This window comes from Macrotis lagotis, chromosome X (genome assembly GCF_037893015.1).
Source record: "Macrotis lagotis isolate mMagLag1 chromosome X, bilby.v1.9.chrom.fasta, whole genome shotgun sequence".
NCBI lineage: Eukaryota > Metazoa > Chordata > Mammalia > Peramelemorphia > Peramelidae > Macrotis > Macrotis lagotis.
The window spans coordinates 203304653-203318562 of record NC_133666.1 but is presented as its reverse complement, the minus strand read 5'-3'; the positions used below and the strand labels follow the sequence as shown (position 1 = coordinate 203318562).

The 13910-nt window shown below is 32.0% G+C and overlaps 1 protein-coding gene across 5 annotated transcripts in view; it reads right to left on the bottom strand.

The window, feature by feature from the left end:
• The window catches only part of FER (FER tyrosine kinase), a 325332-nt gene that overhangs the window by 150651 nt on the left and 160771 nt on the right, over positions 1–13910 (bottom strand). For all 5 annotated transcript variants that reach the window (XM_074201068.1, XM_074201064.1, XM_074201066.1 and 2 more), the window contains 3 exons: positions 9378–9500; positions 6561–6617; positions 908–1023 (listed from right to left, as the gene is read on the bottom strand). In XM_074201068.1, coding sequence (XP_074057169.1) covers positions 908–1023; positions 6561–6617; positions 9378–9500 — 296 coding nt within the window. The remainder of the gene's footprint in view (positions 1–907; positions 1024–6560; positions 6618–9377; positions 9501–13910) is intronic.

Here is a 13910-nt window from a genome sequence, read left to right as displayed (position 1 = left end):
AACATAAAGTCTGGCAGTAATATTTTTTGAGGGAGATAATATGTTACTATTATTTAAATAGTTTTTATTTGTACTTCATGTTGACTGGGCCACCAACTGAAAAGCTTCAAAATTTTATATGATAAGATAGTGCAAGGTAGGATATTCAATTTTATTTAAGAGTAGAAAGAAGTGAAAATAATTAGCAAAGGGAACTAGGAAAGATGGAATTGAGAGGTTATAGAAAAGGCAGAACTCTGAGATGGGAGGAAATGGGGAGAGAGGAAAATATGGAATAGATGCTGAAGTTCTAATGAGGAGGCTATAAACATAATAAGCATAGAGATTTACATTTATATATGCACGTGAATAGCTCCACAGTGATGTATAAATGAGATAGTAATGGCTTTATTCATTTTAGATAAACTTGGGAAGTCTATATTGGATAATATTTAATAGTTAAATTATTTGACTATAATTATCTAATTGTTTTATATTTGTTTAGTCAAGTCTGATTCTCCATGACCTCATCTAAGGCTTCCTTGGCAAAGATACTGAAGTGGTTTGTCATTTCCTTCTCCAGTTCATTTTTTTACAGTCTAGTAAACTGAAAACAAAAAACAGAGTTAAATGACTTGACCAGGGTCACACAGTTACTAAATATCTAAGAATAATGAATTTGAATTCAGGACTTCCTGATTCCAGGTCCAGGGCTCTATTCACCGCACCACCTATTGTTTATAGTTCACCGCAAAAACATTTATTGATTTCTACAGAAGTAGTACCAGATTTTAAAATAGATACTTAGCAGGTTCATAAACCACTGACACATTAGCAAATCACAAATCAAGGTGTCTCAAATTTTACATCATAATAAATTACTCAACAAGGCATCATTACAAATTTTGGTCTACTTTAAAGAACTCACTTGGCCTCTTGTAAAAATTTTATTTTCAATTCCTGAGGAAGATCTTCTTTACAAGTTTTTACAGCAACAGCAGTTTTATCCTTTAATGTTCCCTTATATACTTCACCAAAATTACCCTGAAAATGAAAATATATTTACTCATGTGACTGAAAAATATAAGTATAAATTGCATTAAGATTATGATAATGATGATTAAAGGTTTAAAGTCAGACTTAGATATTTGGGTGGGAAAAAATGGATAGAGGAAAAGAAGGAAACTAAAAAGGTTTTGTCCAAGAAATGTAATTCTTAGAAAAAAGACAAAAATTTCACTCTCCCTCAAACCCCAAACTCTGATCTTATTTGAACCTCTTTAAATAATAATAAAAATTAGTTTCACCACTATACCTGAATGTTCTATTGATTTCAAAGTCCTGAAATAGTATAAAAATGATGAAGACAATGTGTTACTTTGGAAAGGTCAAAACTTATTGCAGCACATGGCCATAGTACCCACTCAGTGGATGTTTGCAGTTGTGAATATTTAAAATAAGATTCTTTCTGTACTTGTCAAAACTTTAAGAATTCTCCCAAAATTTATCATTGCCTTACATCATTACACATACATTGGAAAATGTATTAAATCATTATTTAGTATTAAAGACATGAGTCCTTATTTCTGAAATGTGTAGGAAGAGGGTTTCACTTAGTATATGCTATTTTTATTTTACTATGGAGATAGATATGTGTATATGGATATGGATATGTGGATATGTATGAATATGGATATGTGTATATAGCAAACACATACATATACATACACATACATAATTAAGTAAAATCTAAAGATAATTTAAGGAGATCATAAAGTAGGGATAAATTTTGGGGAACTGTTCTCCAAGACTGAATTGAACCTTCTCTTTTCTCTCTAAATAATTAAGCTATGGTCTGTAAATCTAATTTTTTCCTATATGTTTTATTATATTTTAAGTTTTGAACTGACCCTGCCCTCCATCCCCACACCCCAGCAGAGGTCACCATTTGAAGAAGATTTATGAATATATGTAAAAACATACTTTTATGGTTTTGCTTTTATTAGTTCTTTCTCTGGAGGCATATACACCACCTTCTTTCTTGGGTCCTTTAGAGTGGATTTGAGTATTTATAGTATACAGATTAACTTAGTTCTTCACAATTATTTTATGAACACTATTGCTGTTACCAAATACAAGGTTCCCTTGGTTATACTCACAGTATTCCATCATAATTATAAACTACAACTTGTTAGCCATTCCCCAATTGACAGGCATCCCTTCAAATTTCAGTTCTTTGCCACCAAAAAGAGAGCTATTATAGCTATATCAGAATGTATAAGTTATTTTTCTTTTGTTTTTTCTGATCACCTTGGGAATAGACCTAATAGTGGTATTTCTGGGTCAAGGTCAGTTTTATAACTCTTTATGCATAATTATAAATTGCTCTCTATAATGGTTGAATCAGTTCACCATTCTACCAATAAAAACTTAATTTTTTAAAAAAGTCATAAATATTTCAATATAATTTGTTTCCTTTATGACATTTAAAAATTGACTCCATGAATTTTTAAAAAACTAGCAAGACAGGGCCTATAGGCTTCACCAGACTATCAAAGGGATACCATGACACAAAAAAGTTTAAGAAGCTCTGACTTCAAGTCATTGATCATTTAGAATACCAAATAAATCTACTGTAACCAATTTTTAATAATTTAGGAATTATAAAAAGTTTTTGAAGACCTTATATTCAGTTCAATTTGACAGACTTCAAGTATCTAGTATGTTCAAGGCATGCTGCTAAGTATTGGGATTAAAAAGATCCTATTTCTAAGAGGTTTTGATTATATTGTTTTCATTATGAAAGATTTTATTTTTGACTTGGGTCTTAAGGAAGTGAAGGGCTTTCAAAGAAATTAGAATGGTACATAATGAGAGAGTATATTCTAGTCACTGGGATGCTTAAGAGTAAAGAGATAGAATAACAATAAATAAAATAGTGAGAGAAATCTAATTTAACTAGAAACTAAAGAAACTTGATAAAAGCTATAGCTAGGGAGGAGGTTGAAACTAACAAAATAATGATTTCAAAGGTTTTAATTTTAGGTTTATTCCTGATTTGAATTCTCATTTAAACGGATATACATACATACATACATAAGTTTATATTTATAAATATATTTACCGATCCACAATATATTGAACCCCACCATAATAAAAAGGACTATGGAGTCAGGGGATTTGATGCTACCTGGTGCCACCATCCTCTCAGTGACTAAGGCTTGCCATTTGCATTTAATCCTCAACTCCCCAATTCCTTTTTTTCCCAAATCCAATCTTTTACGAAGAACTATCAATTCAACCTTTCTAATATTGTTGTGGTGGCCATCTTGATGCAGGCCCTCATTATCTCATGTCAGGATTATTTCAATAGCCTGGTTATTGCTTATCTAACACATCCTCCATTCAGCTGCCAAATTGATCTTCTTGCTGCTAAGGTCAATCACATCACACTGCTCATACTATACTATTTAATAAGCTCCAATAGCTTCCTATTATCTCCATGGTCAATTATAAAATCTTATGTGTGGATTTTAAATTCCATCACAACCTACCCCTTTCTTACCTTTCAATCTCCTTTCATACTTCCTACTAGACTCTGGATATTTTCACTGATTTTCCCTTTTGCCTGGAAATCTCTCTTTACTTATTGCTGTCTCTTGCACTTCCTGATTTCATTCCAATCTTGTATAAAACTTTCCTAAACACTCTTATTCATTAGCATTTTCCTTCTCCATTTCATTCTGTTTGCATGATGGTTGCCTGCATAGTATCTCTCCAGTGAGAGGCCTTCTTTGCTTAACACAGTGCCTAGAGTATATAGAAGGTACTTAATATATACTAGTCAATTTACTAACAATATCTGTGATTCTGAAAGGACTCTAAGTGAGGTGAATTCTAGAAAGAGGTAGAAATCTGAGCAGAGGTGCAAAGATAAGAAAGGACAAGATGTTTTATGAATGGAAAGCAGCCTAGTTAAGGGATAGGGATATATGACAAAAAATGCAGGAGAAGCTGAAAAGGGCATTTGGAGTCTAAAATGTGTCTTTAATGAAAAGCCAAAGAAATTTGGACTTTATGCATATGCAATACAGTCACTGATGGTTTCTGAGCTGAGGATCTACATAACTAGTAGTCAAATCCTGATTTGGGTGGGAATGAATTGTAACAAATGAATTTCAAAATACCAATTTACAATAATTCCAAGAAAGATCCTATTCTTGATAATTCTATTTTCTTTTCCCTGACAGTCAATAAGGAGTGTTTAATTTTCTTCTAATTGAAGAATTCTTATGGAATGATTTATAGCCATCATATAGTTTTTTTTGAAGGATGCAGTCTTTTCTTTGTTTTTGTTTTGCAAGGCAATGGGGTTAAGTGACTAGTCCAAGGTCACACAATTAGGCAATTATTAAGTGGTCTGAGGTCGGATTTGAACTATGATCCTCGTCCAGGGGTGGTGCTCTATCCAATGCATCACGTAGCCACCCCAGATGCAGTCTTTCTAAGAAAGATAATTAAACTTATTTAAATTGGCATATTCTACTTTTCTTGATGTTATTAAATTTTTGGAAAATTTTTCTAAGAGGTTCAGTTTTATTTTTACCCACAATTAACATTTAAAAAATATGATTATGTATAAGAATTATTGGTTTTTTCTTTAACTGAAAAGAAACATTTCCCTATTACTGAACATTTCAGCTTGCCTCAATGCTCAACTGCTTTATTTCCATTTTGATATTTATTTATTAATTTTTTCATTTTTGATTCCTTTATTACTCTAGATGTACAGGGACACTTTTGATTGATCTTTTCTGATCCAAAGATAATGAATGCAATGCATCCATGCCGAATGATTAAAACATAGAAAGTAAACATCAATTTCTCTTCATTTCTTTTTGGCTTCTCCCCCAAATTTTCTCTTTATATAGTAAATTAATTTTCTCTTTAAATATTAAATCAAATCTATGACATCAATAGCAGATAAGAGTATTTGTATATACAATGGAGATTTTATGTTTTAATTTTGTGAATTTATCAAATAGTTTATACTTTGAGAAAATATTTTGACAATAATTCTACCAGTCTCATTAATTAATATTTTGTATAGCCAGGAACCTTGGGCAATTTCATAATTTATAATCCCCAAAATAGCTAATTTACCACAATTAATTAATTAATTAAATATTATACCTTAATCATAATACATTAATCATTTATGAATATAACTGTTTGCCTTTCACAAATGTTCAAATTTTACCCTGTCCTGAATTTCACATCATAAAGATCAATCAAGTCTTTTATATAGAAATACCTCTAGTAAAGCTATAAATCAATATTTTAAATAAAATAACATTTAAACATTATAATTGAAGTCTAAAGAAAAGACTAATTGGCATTAATTTTCTTTCATTACTTCTTTTTCTTTCACTTCTAATTGAACTATAACATACACAGTGGAACTCTCTTATTAAGTTGGTACTGGAGAAAAGGAATAGGCTAATCATATAAGTGCTTTTTATTACATACAGTTTTTATCTCCTGATAAACATGATTTGATTCAATCTGTGAAAGAACAAGCTATGTTAAAACAATGCATTGCTGCAAATACTTATCTAGTCAAATACTTTTTTGTTAAAAGGTCCAGATGAGATTTCATTGATATAGGACCATAAAGCAATTCCCTCTAGGGGTCACTAGGCGGTGCAGTGGATAGAGCACTGACCCTGAAGTCAAGAGGACCTAAGCTCAAATTTGAAATCAAATATTTAGTAATTACCCAGCTGTGTGACCTTGGACAAGTCACGTAACCCCACTGCATTGCAAAAACAAAAAATGAAATTCCCTCCAAAAGTGCTACTACTTTTCTACAACTAAGAAACTTTAGGAGGGACATAAAGGTAATATTTAACAGACATAGAACATGCATCTAGGCCTTCCTGACTTTGAGACTAGTCCCCTAGACTCTTATACATGTATGCTGCACATAAAAACTGCTTCTTGAAATTATTTCTATTTAAAAGCTTATTCAATTTGGTTATACTTTGATAATAATAGAATTTTATAAATAAAAGTGTTAATATCTCATTTTTCTTGTACATTTCCAAAGAGGGAATAAAGACAACAATTTGTTTAAATGTAATCTAATTCTACATAAAATCTTGCATTATTTCATTTCCTTTATAAGGTCAATAATTTAAAGATATTCACTTCTTATCTGTATTAAAGTATTTTTACTAATGTTTCTAAAAATAATGATGCAGGATAAATTATTTAAGCCATTAAGAAATTTTAAATTATTCTTAAATTTCAACATAATTGCTTTAATAATAAAATACAGCAAAAGTATATATATGTGTATATATACATACATATATATATATATATACACACATATTCATATATATATATATATCAAGGTGTGGTACTATGCTTTTATAAATTAATTTCAAACATAACTTACTGAATAGAGGACAAAATAAAAAATAGTTTTGAAAAAATAGAGATATTTTAAGATTTTACAACAATATGAAATTCAAACATGAATTGAATTTTAAAGTTAACATTTTTTAATTACTTACCTTGCCTAATATTTCTCCCAATGTGACATCTTCATGACTGAGAACCCATTTCTTATCCTACATCAAAAACAAAACAGTTGCTTAACCCATTTAAGAGATTTTTCCTAGACTAGAGGGTATATTTGAGTCAGGGGAAAATGTTTCTAAGAAGATATAACACAGAAGGGTATAAAATATATTTAAGAAACTCTGTTACAACAACAGGATATTAAAATCTACCTTACTGCAAATTGTGCTCAGTTGGTTAAATGACATGCTAAATAATTTTAACATGACAAATGGTACACTAATACATAGGATCAAGCATGTATGTTTTTGCATGTTTTTTCCTAGCCAGAATAGACTATGGGCAATAGTAGAGAGGCAGTGCGGTCAGATTGCAGAATGAGAGAGAGAGAGAGAGAGAGAATGAGAAATGTGGAACAGATATGAAAATACAGGTGTAACTTGATATTAAAATGAGATTGGTGGATATCTTGAGCTTGGAAGTTCTGAGCTGTAGAGGCCTTATAGATCAAGTGTTCACACTAAGGCCAGCATCAATGTGATAAGCCTCCAGGAAGAGAGGGAAGGATGGTACCAGGTTACCTTAGGAGAGAAGAACAGGACTAGGCGGGAAAAAGCTGCTGTGAAGCCTTTAAAAATGGAATCATAAAAATGATCCCAAGGGAAATATTACATGTATGATTGGGAGCCAAGGAAGAGAGGAAGAAAGAGGGCTGGTAAAAATGATTTTTTGTCTTATAACTATCTTAAATCTGAATGAACTTTTATCCAACCGATAGCTGAGTATATGAGCTCAGAACTTCAGAGAAGGCCACAGTTGGTAATATAATGTTGCCAAGCATCCAATAATCATGATCAATGAAATTATTAAGTGGATGAGCTCTCTGAAGAAGTCTGTAAAACCAGAAAATAGCATAGACCTGACGGTTGAACTCTAGAAAGCACTCTAGAAAGAAAAACAATAAAAGAAGCACAGAAACAGTCAGAGACATTAGAAGAAAAGGAAAGAATAGTGCAACTAGTCAACTAAGCCAAAGAAGACTAATGAGAAAAGATCATTGTACTTGGAAATCAGATTTAGGGAAACACAACCCAGGTAAAGAGAATGACCAAATTTAATTTCCTTAAGGTTTTCCGTCCTATTCTATATTCAACTTCTACTCAGTTATGCTTTTCAGTTCATATATATCAAGGATCCTATTAAAGAAAAAATAAGAAAATTAGAAATATAAGATAAAATTTCTAAGGTTTGGAAAAGTCTATTATTTAAAGTGTTCCTATGATCATACTTTGTGTACCAGAATTTTTTTTGAAAGGAAATAATGCCAGATTAACCCTAATTTTTGAATCAAGCCCTAATCTCCCTCCAGAAGCTGTGTATCAACAATTGCCTATAAATATTATCAACTGGATGCCTCATGAGCTTCTCACACAATATGTCGAAAAGAGAAATCATTATCTTTTCATCAAAAGCACCTGCCTAATCCTTCTATTTTTACTGAGGGTACTATATTCATCCAGATAATCAAGTTCATGTTCATAGTGCCACCTTAATTTCTTCATTTTCCTTCACATGCAATCAGCAGTCGAGTCTTGTGTTCATTCCTCTGCAATGTGACTCCTCTGCCTCCTCTCCACTCTAGTTCAGATCCTCATGATCTCTCAGATGGATTACTGAAACCATCTAATTGGTATCTCAGCTTCCAGGCTCTTTAATCCATTCTGAAAAGTTACTGAACTGATAATATAAAATCAGAGCTCTGGGTATGTCAGTTCTTTTAAGAAGTGGGCTCCTTCTTTTCTTGGAGGAAAAATGAAAACTCCTTTCTTTGGAGTTAAAAGGACTTCACAATTTGACTCCAAACTACTTTTTTCAAGTTTACTACAAAGTACTTTCCCTTGTGTACTCTCTCTATCAGTTAACTTTACCTATTTGCATTCCCTACACTTGAAATTTCATCTCCTATTTCTGAGCCTTTGCATACAGTCTTTCCCTAACACTTACCAGCAATGTATCACTTTCTTCCCTATTCCAAATAGAGCCCCTGTCTTCCTTCAAAGTGCAATTCAAGAGCTGTCTCCTACAGAAAGCCTATTGTTTGATTCCCCCCAAATTACAAGGTGATTCTCCTAGAAATTTTTAATTTTTATTGGTTTATATCAATCAAGAAAATAAAAACATTTATCAAGTGCCTATTATACATATATTGTTTCCAACCTATAAGGTATAAATTCCTTGAAGACGGAAATTGCATCTTTTTTTGTCTTTGTATCCCCAGTATTTATTACTATGCCTAGAATGTTTGGAAATTAATAAACGTTCACTAATCAATATCAACAAGTTTTGATATTATAATGGGAATGATAACTACTAGTGCATTTTCAGAGTTATACACAATAGACAATTGATGAATTATGTATGTATTAGGAAGAATACCCATGTAATCTACATTCTGGCAATAACTGACAGGTATATTATTTTTTAAAATCTTTAAACTCTAGATTCTATCTTAAAAATAGTATTCATCATACAAAACTTGTCCTTAAATTGACTATATCTGAGAAATATTTTTACTATAAAAAGGGAGACATGTCAAGCATTCTTCTTTTATTTATGTTTTTAAGGGTTTTTTTTTTTTGCAAGGCAAATGGGGTTAAGTGGCTTGCCCAAGGCTACACAGATAGGTAATTATTAAGTGTCTGAAGCCAGATTTAAACTCAGGTACTCCTGACTCCAGGGCCGGTGCTCTATCCACTGCACCACCTGCTGCCCAAGCATTCTTCTTTAAAAAAAAAAAAAGATGAACATACCTTAAAAACTGGATTCAGTAGAACTACACCTGATTTCTTAGTAATGACTTGCTTTGATGTATAATGATACTCTATAAGTTGAGGAATATTTGTAAACCCAGTTCCTTCAAAACGATATAGATTCTAGGAAGGAAAAAACAAAATCAAATTTTAGAAAATGAAATGCAAAAAAAAATTACAAGAGAATCAGAATTTCAGATTGAATAGAAAAATTAAGAACAAAAGAATAACATTGCAGGTTATTTTCTAAGCTAGAAACAGACAATACATTAGCCATTCATGTCTTTCACTGAATACATCACAGTCCATTAATAAGCTTTCATTAAGGGTAGGAAATGCTGATATCATGATGTTCATTTGATAGCAATCAATCAAAAAGCAAATACCCCAAATCAGGGTGGGAAGTTTAAGACAACCCAGCTCCATAAGTGATTCTGGCTCAAAAACAGAAGACTCAGAAATTAAATGACAGATGCCTATTTTTTTAAAAAGGTGAAACACCAGATTTCAAGAGAAAGAAAAAGTGAATAAAACCCCTAGTAAATAGAAAGCATGCTAAAACTAGAAGAAACTGCTCAAAAAGATTGTAAATCTCTCTTAACAAATATTAGAAAAAAATAAGTGAGCATGGAATATTGAATTCAGTGGATTCCCTAGAGGGCAATAAAGAAGAAATCCCAGAATGGTTAAAAAGAAAAAAGAAATCTAACAGAAATTAGGAATGAATACAGGCCAGAATTTAGAGTTCTCAATGCTGAAAAATTTTTTTTAACAGATTAGGGGAAAAAGTTGAATTCACAGATAAATTTCTCTAAAGAAACAAAATAGAAAATAACATGAAATTTTAAGATACTGAAGTGAAGGAAAACCTGGAAGAAGAGAAGCACAATAATGTTAAAAGAATATAATATATGAACCAGAGTCACTTTCCTTTAGAATGGAATTTACAGAGACAACTTTAATACATTTCCAGAAAGAATATGACAAATAAAAACAATGCTGGAAAACTGCCCAGAACTTCTGAATACACAGAAAACAAAGTACAAATCTAGAGAATCCAAAGATTTCCTGAGGAAAAACAATATGGCCTATAGTTAAAATTCACCTAAATTAATTAAATTTAACAATTCCAATTATTTCAAATTTTTTAAAAAGCAAAGAAAAAAAATTTTTAATTGAAAGGAAAGGAAATTCAAATGATAAAAAATTCTTTCCATGACCACTGAAAGTGACAAGACATGAAACAGCATATTCTGAAAAGTAAAGGCTCTTCAGCTACAAACCAAAAACCAGTTCTATAAACTGAGTCCTAAATGCCAACAACAAAAGAATTTTTAACAAAAGACAGTACTTCAAAGCAAGCCTGCCCCTCTCCCACCAATAAACAAACAAACCTAAATAAACAAACCTAAAAGATTATTCAATTTGGAAAATCCCAAACAATAGAAACACAGGGGGAAATAAGTAAAATTATCTAATAAAGATTAAGTAATAAAAAAAATACTATTTAAATAGTTTTTTAAAAAAAAGAAAAAAGTGACATATAGGTCAAAAATATAAAAAAACTACTGACAAAAGCAAAATGAAGCACACAAGACTGAGATAAGTAAACCATTAAAAAGTAGAACATAACTGAATTATTACTGATTAAAAGAAAATTTTGGTAGAAATGCTTCAAATGACTTTTTCTAGTTTTGAAAAAATACAACATTTTTTAAGTGAATCAATATATCTTCTGGGTCAAAATTGCAGGGTGTGAGGATGTAGAAAAATGAGAAATGAGAGACAAAGGAAAATAGATGATATATTCTTATCTACAACATGAATGAACAACAAAGGCATAGTGATTACTATACAGTCTCAGCAAGAAGAAAGGTGGCAGGAAAACTGGAAAAACAAGAAAAGAAGGAAAACTTTTAGGAGAAATAAAGGGAGGGCATTCTCAACCCAGTGGAGAAAAAGAATAACTCTTAAAAATATAGTCATAGGAGAAGAGATATATGTCGATAATGAAAGATGTTCTTCAGTGATTGATTTAGGAGGAGTTGGAGGCAATTGGGAAACCACTTTTTCTGAGAATGCCAAATCTAGACAACCTGGTCCAGGAGAACGAAATATGGAGTAGTTATTATAAAAGGTAAAAGCTATGGAGCTAGAGATAAAATGGCTTAGCAAATAGGGAAAGCAGAAGTTAGAACTAGAAATAAATGAGACACCTGACATATCTACCAAAGGGCAATGTTTTGAAGTAACATTACCTGACTCACAAATAAATAAAAGATTGTGACAGAAAAGAGAAAAAAAAAAAGAAAGAGGCTATCCATATAATGCAAAACTGAAGAAATTGGTTAGAAAAGGAAATCAAAACCAAAACTTGATTCAAAGTTTTAACCAAATATGTAAGATGGAAAAAATAAAGAAAAAATAAATAAGTTTTTATTCCAAGAAGTAAAAGTAAAGGCTGTCCCTTAATTGCACTGTTATTTGTCAAAGCTCTAGAACTGCAAGTAACATGACAAGAAAAAATGAAAAGCATAAAGATCATCAAGGAAGAGATGAAAATAGTCTTATTTGCCTTTTTAGGAAAACCTAAAAAATCAGCAAAGAAATTAAGACAGTTAATGGGTTTAGTAAAAATAAAATGCTATAAAATAAAATCACAAAAATGAATAGGATATCTTTCTAGGAATAAGAAAACTCAGGAGGGAATAAAAAGAAAGGTGTTTCTTATTCAAAATAATTACAAGGGTATAGAAGGAGAGCTGAGAAGAAGCACTAAATCCCAGATTCTAAATTCCTAATTACTTTAGGTTATTTTTTTAGGTTTTGTTTTTTTTGCAAGGCAATGGGGTTAAGTGGCTTGCCCTAGACCACACAGCTAGGTCTTAATTAATGTCTGAGGCCAGCTTTGAACTCAAGTACTCCTGACTTCAGGGCCCATACTCTATCCACTGCACCACCTAGCTGCCCCTACTTCCCAATTACTTTAGAGAAGCAACTATCAAACTTTTTGATCTTACACTCTCAAAAATTATTTAAAATTACTTTTCACTCTTAAAAATTGAGAACTCAAAGAACTTTTTTTAAAACCATGGGTTCAGGAGCAGCTAGGTGGCGCACTGGATAGAGCACCGGCCCTGGAGTCAGTAATACCTGAGTTCAAATCTGGCCTCAGACACTTAATAATTACCTAGCTGTGTGGCCTTGGGCAAGTCACTTAACCCCATTTGCCTTGCAAAAACCTAAAAATAAAAAAATATGGATTCAATACATCAATTTTTACCATACTAGAAATTAAAATCAAGTTTTTCAAATATTTTTTCAGTTTATTTCACTGTAACAGTAAAACTATCATATGTTAACCCAACTGACCTTTTAATGAAAAATAGTTGTATTTTTCCAAAACCAATAAAATCTTAGTAAGAAGATTTCACATATTTTGACAGACTCTTTAATGTCTGGCTTAATGGACAGATGGGTTCTCACATCTTCTACATTCAATTTGTTATAGGTCTGGTTAAAGTATCCAAAGAAAATCCAGTCTTACATGATGATGATGATGATGATGATGATGATGATGATTGTCCTTCATTCTCGAAGAAGACCATGGCATCAGGGGAGGTGATAATATGACAAGCAAGTGAACTGTATTTGAATGAGGGGCTGCTATACTAAGTCACCAGCCTCACATTCTTCTCTAGAGCCAGTGGCCAGATATGACTTGGGAGGATTGAAGGTGGCCCTGGATGTGAAGCAATCAGGGTTAAATGACTTTCCTAAGGTCACACAGTAAATGTCAAGTGCCGGAAGCCAGATTCCAAAGCCGGTTTTCCTGACTCTTAAGGTCAATGCTCTATTCACTGTGCCACCCAACTGCCCTTCCTCACGTAGATATGGAGTTAGAAAAGGGATATATTAATAGGCAAATAACATATTGTTAATATAAAAGTAGAATTTAACTCACACTGAAAGGATGTTGAGAACGCTAAGGGACCACAGACAAAACTGAGGAAACATTGCTATAAAGGATACCATCATCCTTCCAGTCACTCAGATTTATGACTCTAAGTATCAATTATCTCTCTTCCCTCTAATGTTTCATATCTAAGTAGCTGTCAAGTCTTGTTATTTTGGTCTTCCTAATATCTCCTATAAACAACTCAACTCTCTCCTCTGACATCATTACCCCCCCTGGTACATGCTCTCATCAGTTCATGCTTAAATGACTATAATAACCTGCTGGTTAATCTCATGGCCTTAAAGTCTCCTATTCTACTTCTATTCATCTTTCATTTTATTCTACTCCTACTCATCTCTACCCTCAGATGTCAAAATGATCTTCCTTAACGTAACCACAACCTATCTCTTCATTCAAAAAGCACCAGTGATTCCTTATTACCTCTAACATCAAATATAGTATCCTCTTTTTGGCTTTTAAAAGTATTCATAATATGGTCCCAAGACTACACCTAAATCCAAGCATTTTCATTGGCTGCCTGATCATGCATAGAAATCTTCCAAACCTTGTTTCTA